Source organism: Pantherophis guttatus, chromosome 1, assembly GCF_059756535.1.
Source record: "Pantherophis guttatus breed Tessera chromosome 1, ASM5975653v1, whole genome shotgun sequence".
Taxonomy (NCBI): Eukaryota; Metazoa; Chordata; class Lepidosauria; order Squamata; family Colubridae; genus Pantherophis; species Pantherophis guttatus.
The window spans coordinates 199,868,997-199,889,597 of record NC_142063.1 but is presented as its reverse complement, the minus strand read 5'-3'; the positions used below and the strand labels follow the sequence as shown (position 1 = coordinate 199,889,597).

The 20,601-nt window shown below is 39.1% G+C and overlaps 1 protein-coding gene and 1 long non-coding RNA gene across 4 annotated transcripts in view; one reads left to right on the top strand and one right to left on the bottom strand.

Moving 5' to 3' along the window:
- The window catches only part of LOC117674367 (uncharacterized), a 28,399-nt gene extending 9,513 nt beyond the window's left edge, over positions 1-18,886 (bottom strand). For 2 of the 3 annotated variants that reach the window (XR_009621963.2, XR_015731279.1), the window contains exon 1: positions 12,531-12,618. This is a non-coding gene — a long non-coding RNA (uncharacterized LOC117674367). Of the gene's footprint in view, positions 1-12,530; positions 12,619-18,839 lie in introns of those variants that run through there. The other variant, XR_009621964.2, reaches the window with a different exon arrangement.
- The window catches only part of PLCB1 (phospholipase C beta 1), a 498,146-nt gene that overhangs the window by 326,335 nt on the left and 151,210 nt on the right, over positions 1-20,601 (top strand). The window contains exons 8-9 of the mRNA XM_034432348.3: positions 7,071-7,171; positions 12,884-13,050. Of these exons, the coding sequence (XP_034288239.1) occupies positions 7,071-7,171; positions 12,884-13,050 (268 nt within the window). The remainder of the gene's footprint in view (positions 1-7,070; positions 7,172-12,883; positions 13,051-20,601) is intronic.

Below are 20,601 nucleotides of genomic sequence, written 5' to 3'. Positions count from 1 at the left end.
TGTCTATTTCAAAAAAACCTTTTATGTTTACTTTGACATTTCAGGTGTAGCTTCCTATGAGCAAAGATTGTTTACCCATCCACTCTATAATTTTGCATTAGTTTAATTACTTTTGTTATCTCTTGTGATACTTTTTACATTTCTGATAATGTAGTATATTATATAGTGTATTACAGCAAAAATTTGTCAGTGACTCTCCCGAAGAATTAACTGTTGAATGTCCTAGAGAAATAGAGTAAAAATTGTGAATCAGAAACCCATTAAAATATATTACTTAGTGCAAAAAGCTAAATATTATATGGTTCACATCCTTCATTCACAATGAACTGTAATCATTGTTAACATTCAGACCTTAGAAGCAGAATGTGAATTTTTAATTTGGAGTGTGTACCATGTCATCCTCATTTTACCGACCATTCATTCAGCAACCATTTGAAATTACAGTGGTGCTGAAAAAAACTTTACAGCTCATTTACTGCCTCCACAGCATACCTCAATCACGTGATTGCCATTATAGGCAGTACAACTTTTATGCCTGACCTGTAGTTTCTTCTCCCCCATCCCCTGCAAAGCAGAGATATTGGAGAGGAAGGGATTTCACTACAGTAAGAGAGCAGCAAAATTGAAGAGAGAGAGGGATTTCAAGAGAGTAATCTATTAGCTTTTCTATACATCAAAAGCAATGTCAAATTGGCAGTCTGAGGCTGGGATCCATTGGCATGCTACACAAACAGTTTACAGTGCTCTCTTGAAATCTTTTTCTCTCTCTTTCTTCTCTGTAAAACGGGTGGGGGAAGAGAAAAAGCAAGCAATTTCTGTAGGCAATCTCATCTTTGCCTGACCTTTTCCTGCTGCCACTGTGGTTGCATTATTCTCAGTTTGTGGAAGAGCAAACAGCTACTCTCATGAAATCTCTTTTGGTCCAGTTCTCTGTTCTATCACTGGTTATCATCTAGTTAAGAAAATAGATCAGGTTTGGGAGACCCAGTTCAATTGGTCCCTCCCAAGCAAACCTATAGGACAAATAAATAAGTACAATGATTTATTTCATCATTGATCAGAACAAAAGAGTTGAACAACAAATTGCACAACAATAATGTAACATAATTAGCTAAATTGGAAACATGTTTGGTGTAATGGTTAAGTTGTCCTAGAAACCAAGAGACTGCGAGTTCTAGTCCCATCTTAGGCAGGAAAACCAGTTAAACCAGTCACTCTCAGGCCAACTTCACATGTTTGTTGTTATGGGGAAAATAGGAGTGGGAAGAAATATTGGTATATATAACTCATGGTAACAACCATGAGTTATATATGAAAGAAAGGTAGAATTTAAAAAAAATCCATTAAAGTTCATTCTAAAAGCTTAAATTTTTTAAAAATATATATATATAAGATTCTAATGACAATGCATACCAATGAAATGAGTGGTCTGTTTCTGACCAGTCTTCTACCCAAGGCATTTATATAGATAAAATGAAAGAATACTTGTGCATAAACCACTTACACTCCTGGAGATTAGTTGGTATATAAATCCAAACATTCCCATCAAAAGTAATAATGATGGCATGACATCTTAATTTTGCAATCAGATGTCTATAGATTGAAGTATCCAGCTTTTGTATTGGTATAGCAGGGGGAAAAAATAAAGATTTGTCTGAACCCAGAAAGAGGCACAGGTTTGGTGCATGTTGCTTACTTCAGCAGAGAAATTTAAGGTGAGAAGTTTTTTTTTGTTGTTGCTGTTTTTAAAAAGAGTTGTTTAGGTAAATGCTCAGTTTTATTTTTCACAGCCAGGTACTGCAATTAAGTTCTTCAAAATGAAATGAAATAAATCATTTTGGCCACGCCAAGTTTAAACACAATTCGGTGACAAGAAGTTACAGAGCTTGAGAATAAGGTTAAAAGTTTTGAATGAGTAAATAAAACAAGGGTGGACACACTAACTTACAGAAGAAGACCTAATATACTTAAAAGAGCTAAAATTACAACATTTTTTGTAATTTTACAAAAAAGAAAAAAGAAAATAACTTACTCAAGCACGATTCCAATTACTAAATGCTAAATGGTTGTGATAGTGAACGACTAATTTAATAGCTGCTAAGTAAGGCATAAAAATAGTTGAAAAAAGCCTAGGTAAATAAGGGACAATGTGTAAAAGCGATTAGGTTGCTATTGGAGATATGAGAAGTTGTATAATGCAGTGCTTATACATTCTTTGAACAATATTTTTTTTTCAAAATGCATGTACAGTACTTTTATCCTGCAGAACTCTGTCATCAAATACCATTTCTGTTCAGTCCCTTTCCCTTTTTGATCTCATGGCAGTGGTTAACTGGTTATGCTTTTGCTAGTGGCCACAATATATGTGCCAGTCACAGTGCTTTACATCAGAATGAGGCATGCATTTTAGAGCCCTTACCTTAGAGCCCTGCCCCTTAGAAAACAAGTAGGGTTGACTTCCGCAAGACTAGTTGTACTAGTTTCAGAGCAGTGGTGGGTTGCCCCCAGTTCACAAGAACAAGTAGTAAAACTGGTGGGCGGCTCCGCCCACCAACCCCAATGTCATCAGGAAGCTTCTGCGCATGCACAGAAGCGTGCGCACACCTGCGGCCCCGTTGCAAACCGGTAGTAAAGGTAAATAGAACCCACCCCTGTTGCAGAGTTAGGATTGGGCTAGGAGATTTTGTGAATAGCATAACTTTAATTTTCAGCAAAATGTAATGAAAGAAATCCAGTGCATGTTATAAATACTGTTGGAAAGTAGTTGAAAATTAGAATTTATTTTAAGAAGAGAATAACATGAAAATATTTTAAAAATCCACAACTGGTTAATATCTTTACCAAATAAAAGTGAAACAAAAAGATGCATAGTTTTGTTCTGACCCAGCTTTCGCAAGTAATGATGAGGCTCTTACTCATGAGTAAAACAAACCTCTTTTCAAAGCAGGGCAGGAACAGTCTTTTATTCACATGAATTAACAAAAACCAAATGTAATTATCCCAACAAACCTGGTTCTGGCCAAGGAATCTGAGTTGCTTGCTGTATATTAGAAAATGAATGGTTGTCTGTGACAACCAGCCACTCCCAAACCCCTACTATTTATTTCCCAGCCAGTGAGGGACTGGCTAGCATCTACATCTGTTTTTCCCCGAGAGCCATCTTATTGCTTTCCTTTGCTCTCCTCTCCTTTCTTCTCTACGCATAAGCGCATCTGGGATGGGCCCCATCTGTTCCTCCCCCTCACTCAGCTCAGGCCCCGAAGATAGCTGCCTCTCCATCTAGGGGAGGACAGAAGGCCCCGGCTCTGCCTGTTTGATGCAGTTTTCTTATCAGAGCCTTCCAAAGTGTTTGAAGCTGGCCCAAGCTCTCCCTCAACCTTCTCCTTTTCTGATTCTGCAGCTAGCTCTGCTGGCAGCCGACGGGCCACAACAAGTTTGAAGGGTTTTTTTGTTAGACTTTTGAAAGGATTTTATTGGTTTTGGGGACATCTGTAGCCTCCAATTAACTAAATGCAATCTGGTTCACTATTATAGAAAATAATTTTAACACAAATATTTAAATGAAATTATTTTTTTCAGTTATTATGGGAAATAACAGAAATAAGATAACAGAAATTTAATGTAGTGTTTCTCCAAAAGGAGACATGCCAAAATTTCTTTTTAAAATGCTAAAATATTAAAAACTATAGTTATTAGCCATCAAAAATGAAAGTGATAGATGGAAAATACTGCATTTCTATTAAAAAGTAAACAGATTCATTTCAAATTGCCTAGATTTATATGGAAAAGATTTGTGATTGACCAATAATGGATAAAGATTTATAGTTGTCAGAAAAGATCTTTTGATTGGCACTGGAATGTTTAGTGTAATTGGTTTTCAATTTCAGTCCACTTTCATTCAGATTGATGATCTTTTCAAACTACTTTGATAGTTGAGAAAATTTCTTTAGAGCAATATTTGGAAATAAAAACAGTACAACAACAGTTAATTGGCAGGAAGTATATGGTAAGAATAGGAAGGGAGTTCACTATCTGGTGGCAGATAAAAACCCAGAGAGGAAATAAAACATCCATTAATAATTAATATATTTCTGGTCTAAGCAGATCAGAATAGCATTTGGACCGTAGAGATATGGAAGCTGATCGGTCTTTTTAAAAATAACTTTATTAAGATTTTTATATAAAAAACAATAACTGATGAAAGAAAAAAGAAAAGGAATGCCAAAAAAAAAATCGCCTTTTAAGAAAGCAACTTCCCACCCTCATCACAAGTATAAACAATTTCCTAATCTTTTCACCATTTTAATTTACAAATATAGAACTCTTAATTCCGTAACCCATCTTTTAGTAATAAACAAAACAAATAATTACCCTGTTTCCCCTAAAATAAGACATCCCCTGATAATAAGCCCAATCAGGCTTTTGAATGCATGCGCTAAAATAAGCCCCCCTTGAAAATAAGCCCTCCCCGAAAATAAGCCTCCCCAAAAAATATTTAAACGCATGTGCAGCCGGTCCCCGCCATTTCCTCTGGTTAGGGTTAGGGAGACAGAGCTGGAAATCAGGTAAGATGGCAAGAGGAGCCCCATCTTGCTCCACACACCCCAAACTAATAAGAGATCCCAGAAAATATGGCCAAGCACTTATTTCGAGGTTCCAAAAAATATAAGACAAGGTCTTATTTTGGGGAAAACATGGTACATCTTCTTATCCAATTTAAAATATTAAAATTAACAAATATAAAACTCAGTTTCTCAACTATAGGTTATATCCATTTAAAAGGCATAAAAAGGTCCCAGTATCCTTATTTAAATAAACCATATCTAAAGTTTAGCATCATAAGCAAAGACATTTCTCCTTTAAGAAAAAAACAAACTCCAATACACAACACATTAAGATGAGAGATGTCAAAAGGACATCTCCCTTCTTAACTATGGTCAAATAAGTCAATTTTTCTTTCTTTTTTTAGCATAAGACAGTCTTTCTCTGTGGTCCATTCCAGCAGTTGTTGATCTTTGTTACAAATTTATTTCGTATTTTAAGTAGTCTCTTTTTGTAAATCTAGCAAAACAGAGTTAGGAAGCTGTTCAGTCTTGAGCAATCAAGATGACATACAGTGCTCCAATTTGTGAAAGTTGTTCAATAATGGAAACTTGTAAATTTTTGGTTTTAATAGCATAGCTGAAAGAGTGTTATATATGATTCTATTAGATGGGTAGAAATATTTTTACATACTAATTGTGAAATGCTGATTTTTGACTTTGCAGTTATTCTGGAGATATATAAGTTATTTTAATGTCATATTATTTCAACTTTTACAAAAAATAAATAGTGCAGTACAAGCAATTCATTCTGCAGTCCTTACTGATTGTAGGAAAATAAATTTTGAAGTGGGGAAATTGAATAATTCCACCACATATAATTTATATTCCACTTCCATCTGCTTGCTTTACATTGTTATATGACAACAAATTGGATTGAGGGTTGACATTTATGAAATTTTCATTTAAAGGTTTCCCATCTCACATTCTTTAAGACTGAAAGACAACCCCTTCTCAAATGGACCCATTAAATTAAATTTTCATTGTATTTTATGTTTTTTTTTTTTTCTGATAAGGCTATAGTCTCAAGGTATTCAAGTGTAGTTTGAGATATCTCTGAACCATTTAAAAAGGAAAAATAGGATGCTGACTTTGTTTGCTGGAAGAATTTCAAAAAGTCATATTGGAATCGCAATAAGATACTGGAAAAAAATGGGTGTAAGAAGATAGGGTGCAGGTCTGAACTCCCCTTATGGAAGATAATTGTAAATCAACATGGGTTTAAAAATACTTCAACATCTTGGAGGAGTTCCTACTGATGGGCTATGAGCATGCATTTGGTACATGGGGTGAAATCCATCAGGTTCTGACAGGTTCTGGAGAGCCAGTAGCAGAAATTTTGACCAGTTCGGAGAACCAGTAGTGGAAATTTTGAGTAGTTCAGAGAACCGCCAAATACCACCTCTGGCTGTCTCCAGAGTGGTCTGGGAATAGAGATTTTGCAATATTCTTCCCCCAGGAGTGGGGAAGGAATGGAGATTTTGCAGTATCCTTCCCCTGGAGTGGGGTGGGAATGGAGATTTTGCAGTATCCTTCCCCTGCCACACCCACCAAGCCATGCCCAGCAAGCCACACCACGCCCACCAAGCCCCAGCCACAGAACCGGTAGGAAAAAAATTTGGATTTCACCACTGATTTGGTACATTTAAACGGCATATTAAAAACCGGGAGGTCCAACAGGATTTGGCTATTCTATCCAAGACTGTTTTATTGAGCAGTCAGGCCTTGCTTCACAAGCCAGTGAGACATTTACAGTATATTAACTGTTTCTAAATATCAGAGGGTGCTAATCCTAGCATGTTGTAATGCTGTCCCCACAGCAGTTATGGACTCATTTTATAACTCTTTATCTAACAAAAGATCTGGGAAATTCTGATACCTTATAAGTACAGCGGTTACTTTGGGGTCATTATAATATAGTTTCTTTGAACATAGCTAAATTCTGCTACATTGTCTGTAAAATTACCCTGTTTTCCCCAAAATAAGGCATCCCCTGATAATAAGCCCAATCGGGCTTTTGAGCGCATGGCAATAAGGCCAAGCGCTTATTTCAAGGTTCAAAAAAATATAAGACAGGGTCTTATTTTCAGGGAAACATGGTAGGCAGATTTTGGCTGCTTATTGGTGACCTCATCACTAACTCTAATATACTGTTATATCTTCTTCTGTTTTGTTTTGTTTTGTTTTGTTTTGTTTTGTTTTGTTTTGTTTTGTTTTGTTTTAACATTTTAATTTTTAATTCTGGTCCGTAACCATTATTAAAGATTAATTCAATGTATAGCCTTTGGCTTTGCTTCTCAATCTGTAACAAATATTCAGCAAAACTCCAAGGAGATACAGGAGCCAAGTAAATTAGAAGAAATGTAGTAGAACTGTTAGCAGAGTGAAAGTTTTGAGAAAGACTGAACAACTGAAAAAGAACAACAACTTTGAGAAATCATTACATGCTGTATTTTAATTCCTCTCCAGAATGATTCAATTCCCCAAGAGGACTTCACTCCAGAAATATACAGGGAGTTTTTGAGCAACTTCTGTCCTCGGCCTGAAATTGATCACATCTTCCTAGAACTGTAAGGAGTTTTTATTTATTTACTTATTATTTATTTATTTATTTATTTGTCAAGCATATATAAGGTAACAGGTAAAAGTATAAACATAATTTGAATACATGAAAACAATAAGAGTAAAAAGGAATATTAGGACAGGGATGGTAGGCACGCTGGTGCACTTATGCACGCCCCTTACAGACCTCTTAGGAATGGGGTGAGGTCAACAGTAGACAGTTTAAGGTTAAAGTTTTGGGGGTTTTGAGATGAGACCACAGAGTCAGGTAATGCATTCCAGGCATTGACCACTCTGTTACTGAAGTCCTATTTTCTGCAATCGAGTTTGGAGTTTTTGATTTTGCAATCGAGTTATAGAAACCTACATTTTTCTTCACTTCTGTATTTGTTATAATATTTTTTACCAATGGCAAATTGCTTTATTCCAGTTCTAGCATCATCTTTTGATCAACCAAGGTTTGGGATATTTTGGCTATTATTTTAATGTATCAGCTGTTCTGATACATTAATGTTTCAGAATGTTTCTCTGTAAGGCTCGGCTACTTTTGTTGATCTCTTGAACATTAATAATACAATATTCCTAATGGAATGTAACTGTCAGATGATGTTTATCTTCCGGCATATACTAGTTTGAACTCCTTTTAACTAGTTAAACTAAACAGTCAGGAAGTACCCAGTGCGTGCCATGGTGATCTTTTCAACATAGCAAAAAGATAAGTCACAAGACTGTGTAATACAGTGTCTATTGTCAGTGCTTGCATTCAATATAAAATTCAGTTGACAGCTGAGCTGCTGTTATTTCATACTCTAATATTATGGAAAACCCAAAACAGTTTAAGAGTGAACATCAAATGTATTCCTTTTCTTATGTTTTTAATATTTATGCCTTTGGTATGGAACTCCTTGGAATTTAGAGGGACTTTAACTGTAGATGCATGAAAGAGAATACTGACAGCAATGTGGATATATTTGGAATTATCTGGAGAGAGGGAAAGAAAATCGGAGGAGGACATAATTGAAATGGAGCAACTCTGGTTGCACAAAGAATTAAATTCTTGTCTCTGCTACACACTCTCTTCAAGTTCTGTATTTTGTATCTTCCCTCTCAAAAGTCCTCCAATTTTTAAAAATTGGTGCCAGCACTTTTTTTTACACATTTATTTACTTATTTATTTTATTTGATTTTTATACCGCCCTTCTCCAGCAGGACTCAGGGCGGTGAACAGCCAAGGTAAAAACATAGCATACAAAATTTAAAACAATTTAAAAAGATATTAAATAGTTTCGGCCCACAATTTAAAAACACCCCAATAAAATCAATTACGAATTAAAACCGAAAGATGGGATCAAGCCAGCCTGGCTAGATGAAATAAGTGAGTTTTAAGAGCCCGACGAAAAGTCTGGAGATCCGGGATCATACGTATCTCTGGGGATAGGTCGTACCACAGGACGGGTGCCGCCACAGAAAAGGCTCTCCCCCTGGGGGTCGCCAGCCGACATTGTCTGGCCGACAGCACCCTGAGGAGGCCCTCTCTGTGCGAGCGTACTGGCCCGTGGGAGGCTATTGGCGGCAGAAGGCGGTCTTGTAGATACTCAGGCCCTAAGCCATGGAGCGCTTTAAAGGTAGTCACCAACACCTTGAAGCGCACCCGGAAGACCACAGGAAGCCAGTGCAGCTCGCACAAGAGGGGTGTCACATGGGAGCATCCCATCGCTCCCATAATCCCCCGCGCGGCCGCATTCTGGACCAGTTGGAGCCTCCGGGTGCACCCCAAGGGGAGCACCATGTAGAGCATTGCAGTAGTCCAGGCGGGAAGTGACGAGTGCTTGAGTGACCGTGCGTAAGGAGTCCCAATCCAGAAAGGGAGCAACTGGTGTATCAGGCGAACCTGGTAAAAAACCGCCCTGGCCACGGCCGTCATATGCTCTTCTAAAGACAGCCATGCATCCAGGAGGACGCCCAAGTTGCGAGCCCTCTCTGTGGGGGCCAATGACTCTCCCCCAATAACCAGCGATGGCACCAGCTGGCTATATCAGGATGCCAGAAGCCACAGCCACTCGGTCTTGGAAGGGTTGAGTCGTAGCCTGTTTCTCCCCATCCAGGCCTGCACGGCCTCCAGGCACCGGGACATCACTTCAAGGGCATCATTGGGATGGCCTGGGGTGGAGATGTACAGCTGAGTGTCATCAGCGTACTGATGGAACTCCACCCCAAAGCCACGGATGATCTCACCCAGCGACTTCACATAAATGTTGAACAGGAGAGGCGAGAGGACTGACCCCTGCAGCACCCCACAAACAAGGCACCTCAGGGTCGACCACTGCCCCCCTGCCAACACAGATTGCGACTGGTCAGAGAGATAGGAGGAGAACCACCGCAAAACGGTGCCCCCCCACCCTCAACCCCTCCCACCGGCGCAACATGATACCATGGTTGATGGTATCAAAATCCGCTGAGAAATCTAACAGGACCAGGATAGAGGAGCAACCCCTACCCCGAGCCCTCCAGAGATCATCCACCAACGCGACCAATGCTGTTTCCGTGCTGTGCCCAGGCCTGAAGCCGGACTGGAGCGGATCTAGATAGACAGCTTCATCCAGGTACTGTGGAAGCTGCCGCGCCACCACACTCTCAACAACCTTTGCGACAAAACGAAGGTTGGAGACTGGACGATAGTTAACCAAAACAGCCGGATCCAGAGAGGGCTTCTTGAGGAGGGGCCTCACCACCACTTCTTTCATGGCGGCCGGCAAGACACCCTCACTCAAGCGTTAATAATCCTCTGGAGCCAGCCTCGTGTAACCTCCCGGGAAGCCAGCACCAACCAGGAGGGACACGGGTCCAATAAACATGTCGTGTTCAGCCGTCCCAGAATCCTGTCCACGTCCTCGGGAGCCACAGGATCAAACTCCTCCCAGATAACACTCTCAAGACCTGCCTCAATCATCCTGTCTGAACTTACCCAGTCAAAGGCCAAGCCTTCCCGAATCTGAGCGATTTTATCATGCAGATACTGCACAAAATCCTCAGCTTGACCCTGCAAGGGATCATCCCACGCTCCCAGATGGAGGAGGGAGCGGGTCACCCTAAACAGGGCGGCTGGGCGGTTATCTGCTGATGTGATAAGAGCGGAAAAATAGCTAGATTTTGCCGCTTTTATCGCCACTAGGTAGGTCTTAATATGAGACCTCACCAGTGTTCGGTCAGATTCGGAATGGCTGGTCCTCCAACCGCTCTCCAGGCGTCTTTTCCGGTGCTTCATCTCCCTTAGCTACTCGGAGAACCAAGGAGCTAGGTGAGTTCGGTGCCAGGTCAGAGGCCGCAAAGGCACGATGCGGTCCAAAGCCCCAGTAGCTGCACTATCCCAGGCGGCCACCAAGTCTTCAGCCGAGTCATGAGCTAGAGTCTCAGGAAATGGCCTAAGCTCCATCTGGAACCTATCAGGATCCATCAGGCCCCTGGGGCCGAACCACCTAATCGGTTCCGCCTCCTGCGGCACGGTGTAGTGGTTAGAAAGTAAAGTCGAAGGAGCGAGTGGTCAGACCATGACAAGGGTTCAATGACTATATCCCCTGTATCAAGGCCACTCGACCACTGACCAGAGACAAAAACTAAGTCCAGAGTGTGCCCGCCCATGTGAGTAGGGTCATGAATTAACTGAGTCAGGTCCATGGCCGTCATGGAAGCCATGAACTCCCGAGCCGCCCCAGACGTTTCACTGATGGATGGCAGGTTAAAATCCCCCATGACCAAAAGCCTGGGGGTATCAACCGCCACCTCGGCTATGACGTTGAGCAGCTCGGGCAGGGCCGTTGCCATGTGGCAGGGAGCCAGGTACGTGATCAACAGGCCCATCTGCACCCCACGACCCCACTTCACAAAAAGGGACTCACATCCGGCTATCTGCGTTACAGTGGGTTGGATCAAGACCTGCGTTACAGAAGGTCGGATCAAGACCTTCCTTTATAATAACTGCCACCACCACCCCCGCCCCTACCTGAGCTCTTGGCTGATGGAATGCGCGGAAGCCTGGTGGGCACATATCCACGAGGGTAACCCCTCTCTCCTGGCCTCCTGGCCCAACCAGGTCTCCTAATACCTGCCAGGTCCACTCCCCCCTCCTGAATAAGATCGCAAATGAGGGGGGCTTTATTTACCACGGACCTGGCATTGCACAACAACAGCCAAAGGCTCAGGACCTGAGAGTCTGTGCAACCTGGGGAACGAGAAGAGCTTTGGGGACCGGGGCGTGCCACCACTCGAAGATAGTGAGTGCGCGCCCCCACCACGTGATATGGCCCCCTGCTCCCACCATATCTGCCCCTCCCAAGAATACACATATTCTTTTCTCATGCGTTGTGAGTTACATAGAATTTTCCAGTCTGGTTTTCTGGCGTTTTAGCAATAGCTCTACACTCTTATTTTCTTCTTAAAGGATGTTGCTAGATGCTGCTTCTGTGGCACTATGTCTTGATGCTATTTGATGATGATATGAGGAAAAGTGGCAGGCCTATTTGCAAATATGAACTTGTGACAGTGGCTGCTCTAAGCACACCAATGAGGGTCTGATGAGTTTGATCTGATGAGATTCTTACAAAAGAATCACATCTTACAAATCAGGTTTGGGAAACGTGTGGTCGGAGGAACCAGTATTCAATTTCACATATTCCGTATGTAAACAAAAAACAGTGAAAATCCGAAAAGTGGCTAATTAGCTTGAAAAACAGCAGAGAACTTCCTTTCTATAAGAATGGGAGAATATATAACTCTGGTACTATTTGTTTCATATGATCACTGTTCCTCTTGTGACACTTGTTGCCCTAGAAAATGTTTTGAAGAAATCTGACCACCAAAAGGTGTCAGAAGCTTGTGCTAGGGGATCAAAATCCATGTTAATTTGCATCCATTGCAGATCTTTATTATTAAATTCCTCTGTTATTATCTAATCTAACTTAGCAAATTTAAAAATTGGTTCAATAGTAAACTGGCTAAAAAAAACGTTACTATTGATAATCAACTGCCTAACTAACAGTTTTCTGTTTTGTTGGTTTGAGATTTCCTGTTCCTTTTTAAGATTAAAATCTAGGAAGATTCATATGTGCCCAATTAATATGTGCTTTGTCCAATGCCTTTCACTTGCATCCATGAGCCCCAGAGAAGCAAAAAAATCATAACATGTAATTTATCTCTGGTGGGGGTTTTTTGGTTCCTTTTACATTCTGATTGGATTGTAAAGGGACAAAGAGGGTGATTTTTGTGATTCTATTTTATGTTTTCTATAAGCAAGACAGTGAAGGCAGATTGTCAGGGTTCCGACCAATGCCCACTCCAGAGGTGCCACAGATGTTCAGGAACAACACTTACTTTAGATCCAATAAAATTGAGAGTAACTGTTCAGCGTATCAACCTTCTCTGCATTGTAGCTTCAGGTTTAGAGATAATCCTCAAGTTACAGACTTATCATCCTTACCAGTGTACTCCATCCCTTCCAGTCTTAATAAAATGTGGGAGAGAGGAGGAAGTTACATAAAGCTCAATAAAATGGAATATAATCAAACATCTAGTCCATTATCGGTATGAGCCTACACATTCAAGAGCTTGTTCTCGTGTGTATTAGCTCATCCAGGAAACATAACAGAAGGAGATATGTAGGATGCTTGCTCACATTCCTTTTCTTTCTTTTTTTTTAATGTATTGATGGTTTTTCTTTTTATCAGAGGGGCAAAGAGCAGACCGTATCTAACTGTTGACCAGATGATGGAATTTATAAACTTCAAGCAACGAGACCCACGGTTAAATGAAATTCTCTATCCGCCCTTGAAGCAGGAACAGGTTCAACAACTGATTGAAAAATATGAACCCAATAATAGTTTGGCAAAGAAAGGTCAGTATTTGTCATTTTCTTCTATATTACAGTTCTGGCTCCAAGCAATTACAGTGGACATATATGCCTTGTGGCACATACCAGTTCATATTCAATGACATTATTAGCATGCCTGCTTAAGATTTTTCAGTGGTTACAGATTAAATATGTTTGTTGAGCGAACAAAGCAAGTTAAGCTTCCCTGTTGCTTTTCACTTCACAGGATAGATTATTCAGGGCAATGTAAATGTAATCACCAGGACAATAATTAATTTACTAGAGTTTGAAAACTGCAGGGGGGAGCATACTGTATGTGGGAGGGGGGCGGGTTAATATATAGAAAACCATCCTTATATCATTGAATTGCAGCAAAAGATTTCTGTTGCTTGATAATCCCGGTGGTGGTTTTAGTACAGTTTCCTCTGTACTGGGAAGATGTTACAGGTAGTTCTCGACTTACAACCATTCATTTAGTGACCGTTCAAAGTTACAACCGCACTGAAAAAAAAGTGACCTAATAACCATTTTACATACAACTGTTGCAGTGTCCCCAGCATCACATGATCAAAATTCAGGCACTTGGCAACCGACATGTATTTATAACAATTGTACTGTCTCCAGGTCACTGTTTGTAACCTTCCCAGCTGCTTCCAACAAGCAAAGTCAATGGGGGAAGCCAGATTTGCCTAACAACAACCTAATTCTCTTTACAACTGGCGTGCTTAACAACTGTGGCAAAGAAGAGTTATAAAACTGGGCAACACTCACTTCATAACTCCTTGGTTAGCAATGGCAATTTTAGGTTCAACTGTGGTCATAAGTCAAGGACTACCTGTAGTTATGCTAAGTGGGCTTCTGAACAGATAGAAGTGCATTCCATCATCTCCTGGGAAAAGGTATTCTTTTAGGGAAATCAGTAATCATTTTATTGGCCAAAGCTGGGCTTTCTGCCAGATTCTATGCTTATATTCAGCTAAGCATATGCATTGCAAGAGCCTGGCGTTTTAACATAATGTTGTATTTATGATTTTCATTAAGGGTATTTTGCAGGCTTCCTTGCTTTTGAAACGATTCCATAACAATAGTATAGAGTCACAGGCTGATTAGGTAAGGGAGAGGAAGCATCATTGAAAGGGAGCCAATTAACAAAAGGCTAATTCAACTTTAGTTTTTGAGACCTACTGAGCCAAAATGTCTTAATTTTAAAAGTGGGATTTTACATATGTTTTTGTTTCTCTCTTAGTACTTTAACTTCCCAACAAATGGTTGAATTTTTTTTCAACCATTTAAAGTCCTGAAAAGGACTTTATTAAATTCGGAATGTTCTTAGATATTCCCTTTCCCTTCCTTCCTTCCTTCCTTCCTGTCTGTACTGGTGACTGCCTTACTAGTCCCTGCAGTTTCTTTTTTATTATTATTAAAAAAAAAATTTAAATTTTACAAATATTTTCCCATCTCACCTCCCCCCTCCCTCCGCAGCCCTCCCCCGCCCAACTTCCCAGAGCAAAATACAGGGTATAGCATTTAACAATCATATACTAACATATGCTAACTATCTATAGGCTCCTATCTCCCTCTTGTACTTTTAACTCCCCTTTTACATGACTAGATTTAAATACTTTCTAAAATCTCTTTATTCATTCATAAACTATTTGAAACTTTTTAATCCGATACTTGTTTTGAATATAGTCAATCCATCTTCTCCATTCCAAAATATATTTTTCATTTGAATGGTCCTTTAAATATGCTGAAATTTTGGCCATCTCTGCTAAATTCACTACTTTTAGTGTCCATTCTTCAATAGTAGGCAAGTCTTCCTTCTTCCAATAATGCGCCACCAAAAGTCTTGCTGCGGTTATTAAATTTAAAATCAAATTAGTCTCTATAACCGTACAATCTGTAATTATATCCAGCAAAAACAGCTGTGGAGTAAACTTTATCTTCTTTTTAAGAATATTTTGCATAATCCACCATACTTTTATCCAAAATGCTTTGATTTTTTTGCATGTCCACCATATATGATAATACGTGGCATCATCACACTCACATCTCCAACACTTGGATTGCAAATTTGGATACATACAAGCTAACTTTTTAGGGTCTAGATGCCATCTATAAAAAATAGTCCCTGCAGTTTCATAGGCACGTTTTTATAAAAAAAAGAAGTAGTTTGTTATTGACTCCTTCCTTGAGGGAGTAACTGGTGAAGGTCAACCAGCAAGAGTAGATAGAACTCACCAATTCCAGGTTTATAGTGTGATGCCTTAATCACCCCACCAAACTGGCTCTCTGATCTCTTTCACTAGCAGTAAAGTGCCTCTCTGCCACCCCCTTAGATAAACCAACTTTAAAAGTAAAATCTTCCTTTTTTTTTCTCCCTCCTAGCCCACTCTCCAAGACTGAGCTGCTTTCCTACTATAAACTCTTCTTCTTACCAGAACAACATGACTGGAAATTGTGGGAATTTAAGTCTCATATACCTGAAGGGCACTTGGTTAGAAAACCCTGAACTATTATGATTAAACAGAAAGAACAATCTTTGTCATTGTTGGCTATCCTTGATAATAGCAGTTGGTTTACTCGACACATTCAAAATTTAATGGTTTAGGCTGTACAAGACTATCTGTCTCATTATCAGACTGTCTACTTCTTAATGTCAGCAAATTAGATTATGTTCTGCTATCAGACTCAGGTTTTCTGTCATCTCCAAGAAGACCTTTTCTTATCTGCCGCTCAAGAACTGTGGAGTATCTTCCATGGGGAGTGGCGTTTGACCCCCTCTTCTCTCAATGTTTAAGAAATTGATCAACATCCAGGCTCTCAAGTTTTAGATGGTTTTAGTATTTATTTTGTTGTTATTTTTCAACCTGGATTTCAACTTTTTCTATTTTGTTTTTGTTTTGAAATTTTGTAAGATGCCTTCAATGCCCACCAGAGTTGAAGGGGTGTGTATGTGGAGTGAAATTATAAATCAATAAAGAAATGCATACACATTTTTTTTAAAAAAAATTATTAAGTAACGCAACTCAGGTGTTACAAAGTCCCTGGAATATCAATAAACAAAAGCTTCAATTTTTAAAAAGCTTTCTGCATAAGCTCCCACTGAGCAAGACCAAGGTGAGGTAGAATGATTTACTGTAGCTTTAACATAGCTATCTTAGCTAACTATTGTCAAGGCTTTATTTTATCCCACATACATGCACAATGGGGCATACTCTGATGAAAGTATTGTACGTATAATTTCTGGTATTGGCAAAATCAGATGAAAAGGCTATGCTAATAAAAAAAAAAACAGGTCATTATACAAATTTCTCTAGGAATTTTTGTATGGCAATGGAGCAAGTACAAGAGCAGTATGTATGCTGGAATTGTTATAAGTGATGATAATCTATTTACATTTCGGGAACAATTTTTGAATATGAGCTATAACTTCCAATCCTTCTTATACAAATAAATATTGTTCACAAATCTGCTATAGCCATGTCATAAGGCATTGAACCTCAGTTAATTCATATTCCAGTCCAGGACTGAGAACCAGGTGCTAGCTAGGGTTGCTGGAAGTTGTATTTCAACCACACATCAGGTGAAAAATTGTACAGACCTAATTACATGGAGCTATCTTTTCGTACCTTGCAGTACAATGGTCCAACTTTCAACTTTCAGTCTTCTCTATTTAATATATTATTTTAGCTTATATTTGATGATTTCTTTATGTACACCAATTTTTTTTAGTGTTCTGGGTAGTTATTTTTAAAAGCACAGATGAAAATGAATGCAAACTTTCAGTGATGCATCTAATAAGAAAAAGCAGTTATGATTCTGCCTCTTCTCAGTTGGAAGGAAAGGTGTGTCTCTTTTCTTGACAGTAGGCCACATTACCAGAAGTACAAAGCATGGGAGGCCTGGTTTTTCCACTTGGAATATACTTTAATAATGCAACACGATTTTCAATACAGTGTTTGATGTAAATCTCATCCCAAGTAAGTCATACTTCATAGTAACGGAGGGCCCCATGAAAGTACAACTTGCAGGGCTAAGCTTTGATGACTTTTTGGAGGAGTCTGCACCACTAAGGCTCCTTTTACTAATTGATTCATCAAGCAATTAGAAAATATTGCTGTGCTTTAGAGCTTACTGCATGAGAGAGAAATTTCTATTCACATGGATCTTATATATTGGGGTGGGTGGGTGGCTGGGAATAGCACGAAATAAGGGCTTATATTCCTGCATTCTCTCTTCTTTTTTCAAGTAGATTGCTGCTAAGCTGATCCATTTTTCTTATATATTTTTTCTTAAATTCATTTTTATAAAGATCATATCAGCTCTAATAACCCTAACTTGAGAAGTCATAAGTTTTCTACAGCCTGTTGAAAGCCTAGAATTAATGCTTGACATGAATGCTCTCTAAGTATTCAGTTTATTATGAAGAAAGAAATGGGAATCTATTCTCGGTCCATTGCAAAGCTCAGAGTTATTTGTTATCACTAGATTTAATCTTTGAATACTTTCTGTATCAATAGATAATAAATTGCCTTCCATTTCTTTACACCAAGTGTCCCTGTTAATGAGGTTAACTTATGAGTTTAATAAAAGCTTTTATTGTAATGTGAAATCCTCATGACTGTTTATGTAGCAGTTCTCAAATAGCTAGAAGCTAAAGCACTTCACATTAGTTAATTAAAAAGATCAAGAAGATAAGTTTGAAATGTAAAATGAAACATCTGTGCTATGAGTTAACAAATAGCAAGAGATTTGTAGTTCATGCTACAGGTTTCTTTAGTATTTTTGATGGTGAGATTTGTTCCTTTTTACTGCTAGCTGTATTTTGAAAGGGTAGAGATTAAGGCTGGATTTTCCAACTGAAATGATAAGAGATTTTGCTATTTCCCCATTGAAGTATGCTTTCTTCTGTTCAGACAGGAGATTACTGCCTTGCCTGCAATTGCGTAGAAATCTTGATTCTCACTTTGGCTTCTTACAGCTGTTTTCATAACGTTTCTGAATTAAGAACGTTATCTCTTTCCTTTCCTTTGATTCCTATGGAAGAAACATTTCCTAACTTGGCACATTCTAAATGAGATGCTAACATATCTGGAAGGCATCTTGGAGAAGACTGCCATTTTTGTTTTTATTTATTATTTAAATTTATATAGCTACCCATTCAACACATGACTTTAAATAATAATAAAGAAAAATCAACATAAAAATAAATTCAAAGCAACAGAAAACTCTTAGGTGCAATGAAGTAACATAATAAAGAACTCCAAGGTGGGCTCATCCAACATCATGGCCCAATGCCTTATTTTCTAGCAAGAGGAAAATAAATATGGCTAGAAATGGAATATTTTCTTTAATTTTCATTGTTATTTGAACCAAATATCTTTCTGGAAAGATATGAAATAAAAATCAGTTTTTCTCTTTACTTTTGATGGTGTAAAACCCCCTCTGTTTCTCATCAAGTCATTTTAGTACATTTTATAAGCATACACTTCAGTACATTTTATAAGCATACACCTATAACAACAGCTAACAAGAGAAACTAATACCCTGTTTCCCCCAAAATAAGACATCCCCTGATAATAAGCCCAATCGGGCTTTTGAGTGCATGGCAATAAGGCCAAGCGCTTATTTCAGGGTTCCAAAAAAATATAAGACAGGGTTTTATTTTTGGGGAAACAACTGTAAGAGAAATGATAAAAAGAGAATAAGAGTAAAAGTGTGAAAAGATCTAAAGAAAAAGAAAGGAAAACACAAATGTATACAAAGAATGACTTTTCAATGCTTCTTCCCAGGATATAAAGAATACTTACATTTGACTCCTAGTTTAAGGCTATAATAAAATGTCCATTTTCCCCCACTGTTTCTGATAGTGTAAGTCAGACTTTTTCTAGCAAGTAGCATCAATGTGGTGTTAATAGCCAATGTCCTTCCTTCAGGCAGATAACATCAGTGTGAGGTTACAATGGCTGGTCCCTTTCCCTCAGGTATGTAATGTCTGCACTAAATCATCAAGGTCATTGGCCTAGCTTTTTTGGTTCAGGTAGACAAAATCCACTGATATTCCTATCTTTTTCAGGTAGGGGACTACAGATAATATTTCTCTCCCCCCCTCTCTCTCTTCTCTCTCTCTCTCTCTCTCTCTCTGTGTAATGTATACTTCTATATCTTTCATACTATATAAGAGAAGGAACCAGTGGACCCAGTATCTCTTAATAAGAGGGGCAACACAGGTACTGTATGTGGCTCAAAGATGACTTATCTCTGTCATTTACTTAGCTTCAGAAATCTAGAAGGGAAAAAGAAGGCAAGAATTATCATACAGATCCTTTTTTAATGGGCCAGATACCAGTGCCAATCACCACAGAGTTTAACTTGGAGATTTTGTTTAAGGAAGGACCACATCAGCACTAATAGATAAAGTGTTTTCTCAAGATGACATTTTTATGCTTATTCAACAGCATCTCTAGAAGGAAAGGCATTTCTGTAAACAATTTTTTTTAATTTGCTTTTTTTTAATAACTTTAAAACAGCCAGTAACCTATGTCAGTAACAACTGTTGATAAAAAGGGGACATTAAAGTTTGAAGCACCATTTTAAGAAGGCAAGATGGAGTGATGGCTCTAGGATTACTCACATTGTGATATACCACTCAGCTCAAGAGTCCTGCTCTTGAAACCTATTTATTTATTTATTAAAGTTTTTTTTAATCCCACCTTTATTATTTTTATAAATAACTCAAGGCAGCGAACATACCCCCTTTCTCCTCCTATTTTCCTCACGACAACAATCCTGTGAGGTGGGTTGGGCTGAGGGAGAGCGACTAGCCCAAAGTCATTCCTAAAGTGGGACTAGAACGCATAATTTCCTAGTTTCTAGCCTGTTGCCATGACCACTAGACCAAACCGGCTAATTTATTATTTAGTTTATTCTTATTTTAGCTGCTGTAGTCCCACCTCAGAAAATGGCAGATTGTGAAGGATTTTCTAAATTACTGACCCACAAGGATTTCATTAGACCAACAATAGTTTACAAAACAATTCTCTGTGGACCTGGGAAGAAGGAGCACAGCCTTGGATTCACTACCATTTTGGAACTTTGCTGATTTCATTGATTGGGACAAAAAAGTGGGTATTACTAGTGGGGATGTTGCGATGTGCTGGGCATTCAACCTAGCAGATTATTTTATTTTCAGTCGGTGTTTAAATACTGGCTCTCCTCTGTCCCAACAGTCCCCTAGGAAATGTTCTTGGCAGGGCCTTTCACCATGAAATACCTAGCAGATATAGCAGTAAGTATCACAGCTGCAGAAGTGTGTGGTCACTTCCCGGTAGTGGAAATTTTGAGTAGTTCGGAGAACCGGTAGTAAAAATTCTGACTGGCCCCGCCCCCATCTATTCTCTGCCTCCCAAGTCCCAGCTGATTGGGAGGAAATGGGGATTTTGCAGTATCCTTCCCCTGGAGTGGGGAGGGAATGGAGATTTTATAGTATCCTTGCCCTGGAGTGGGGTAGGAATGGAGATTTTACAGTATCCTTCCCCTGCCACACACACCAAGCCATGCTCACCAAGCCAT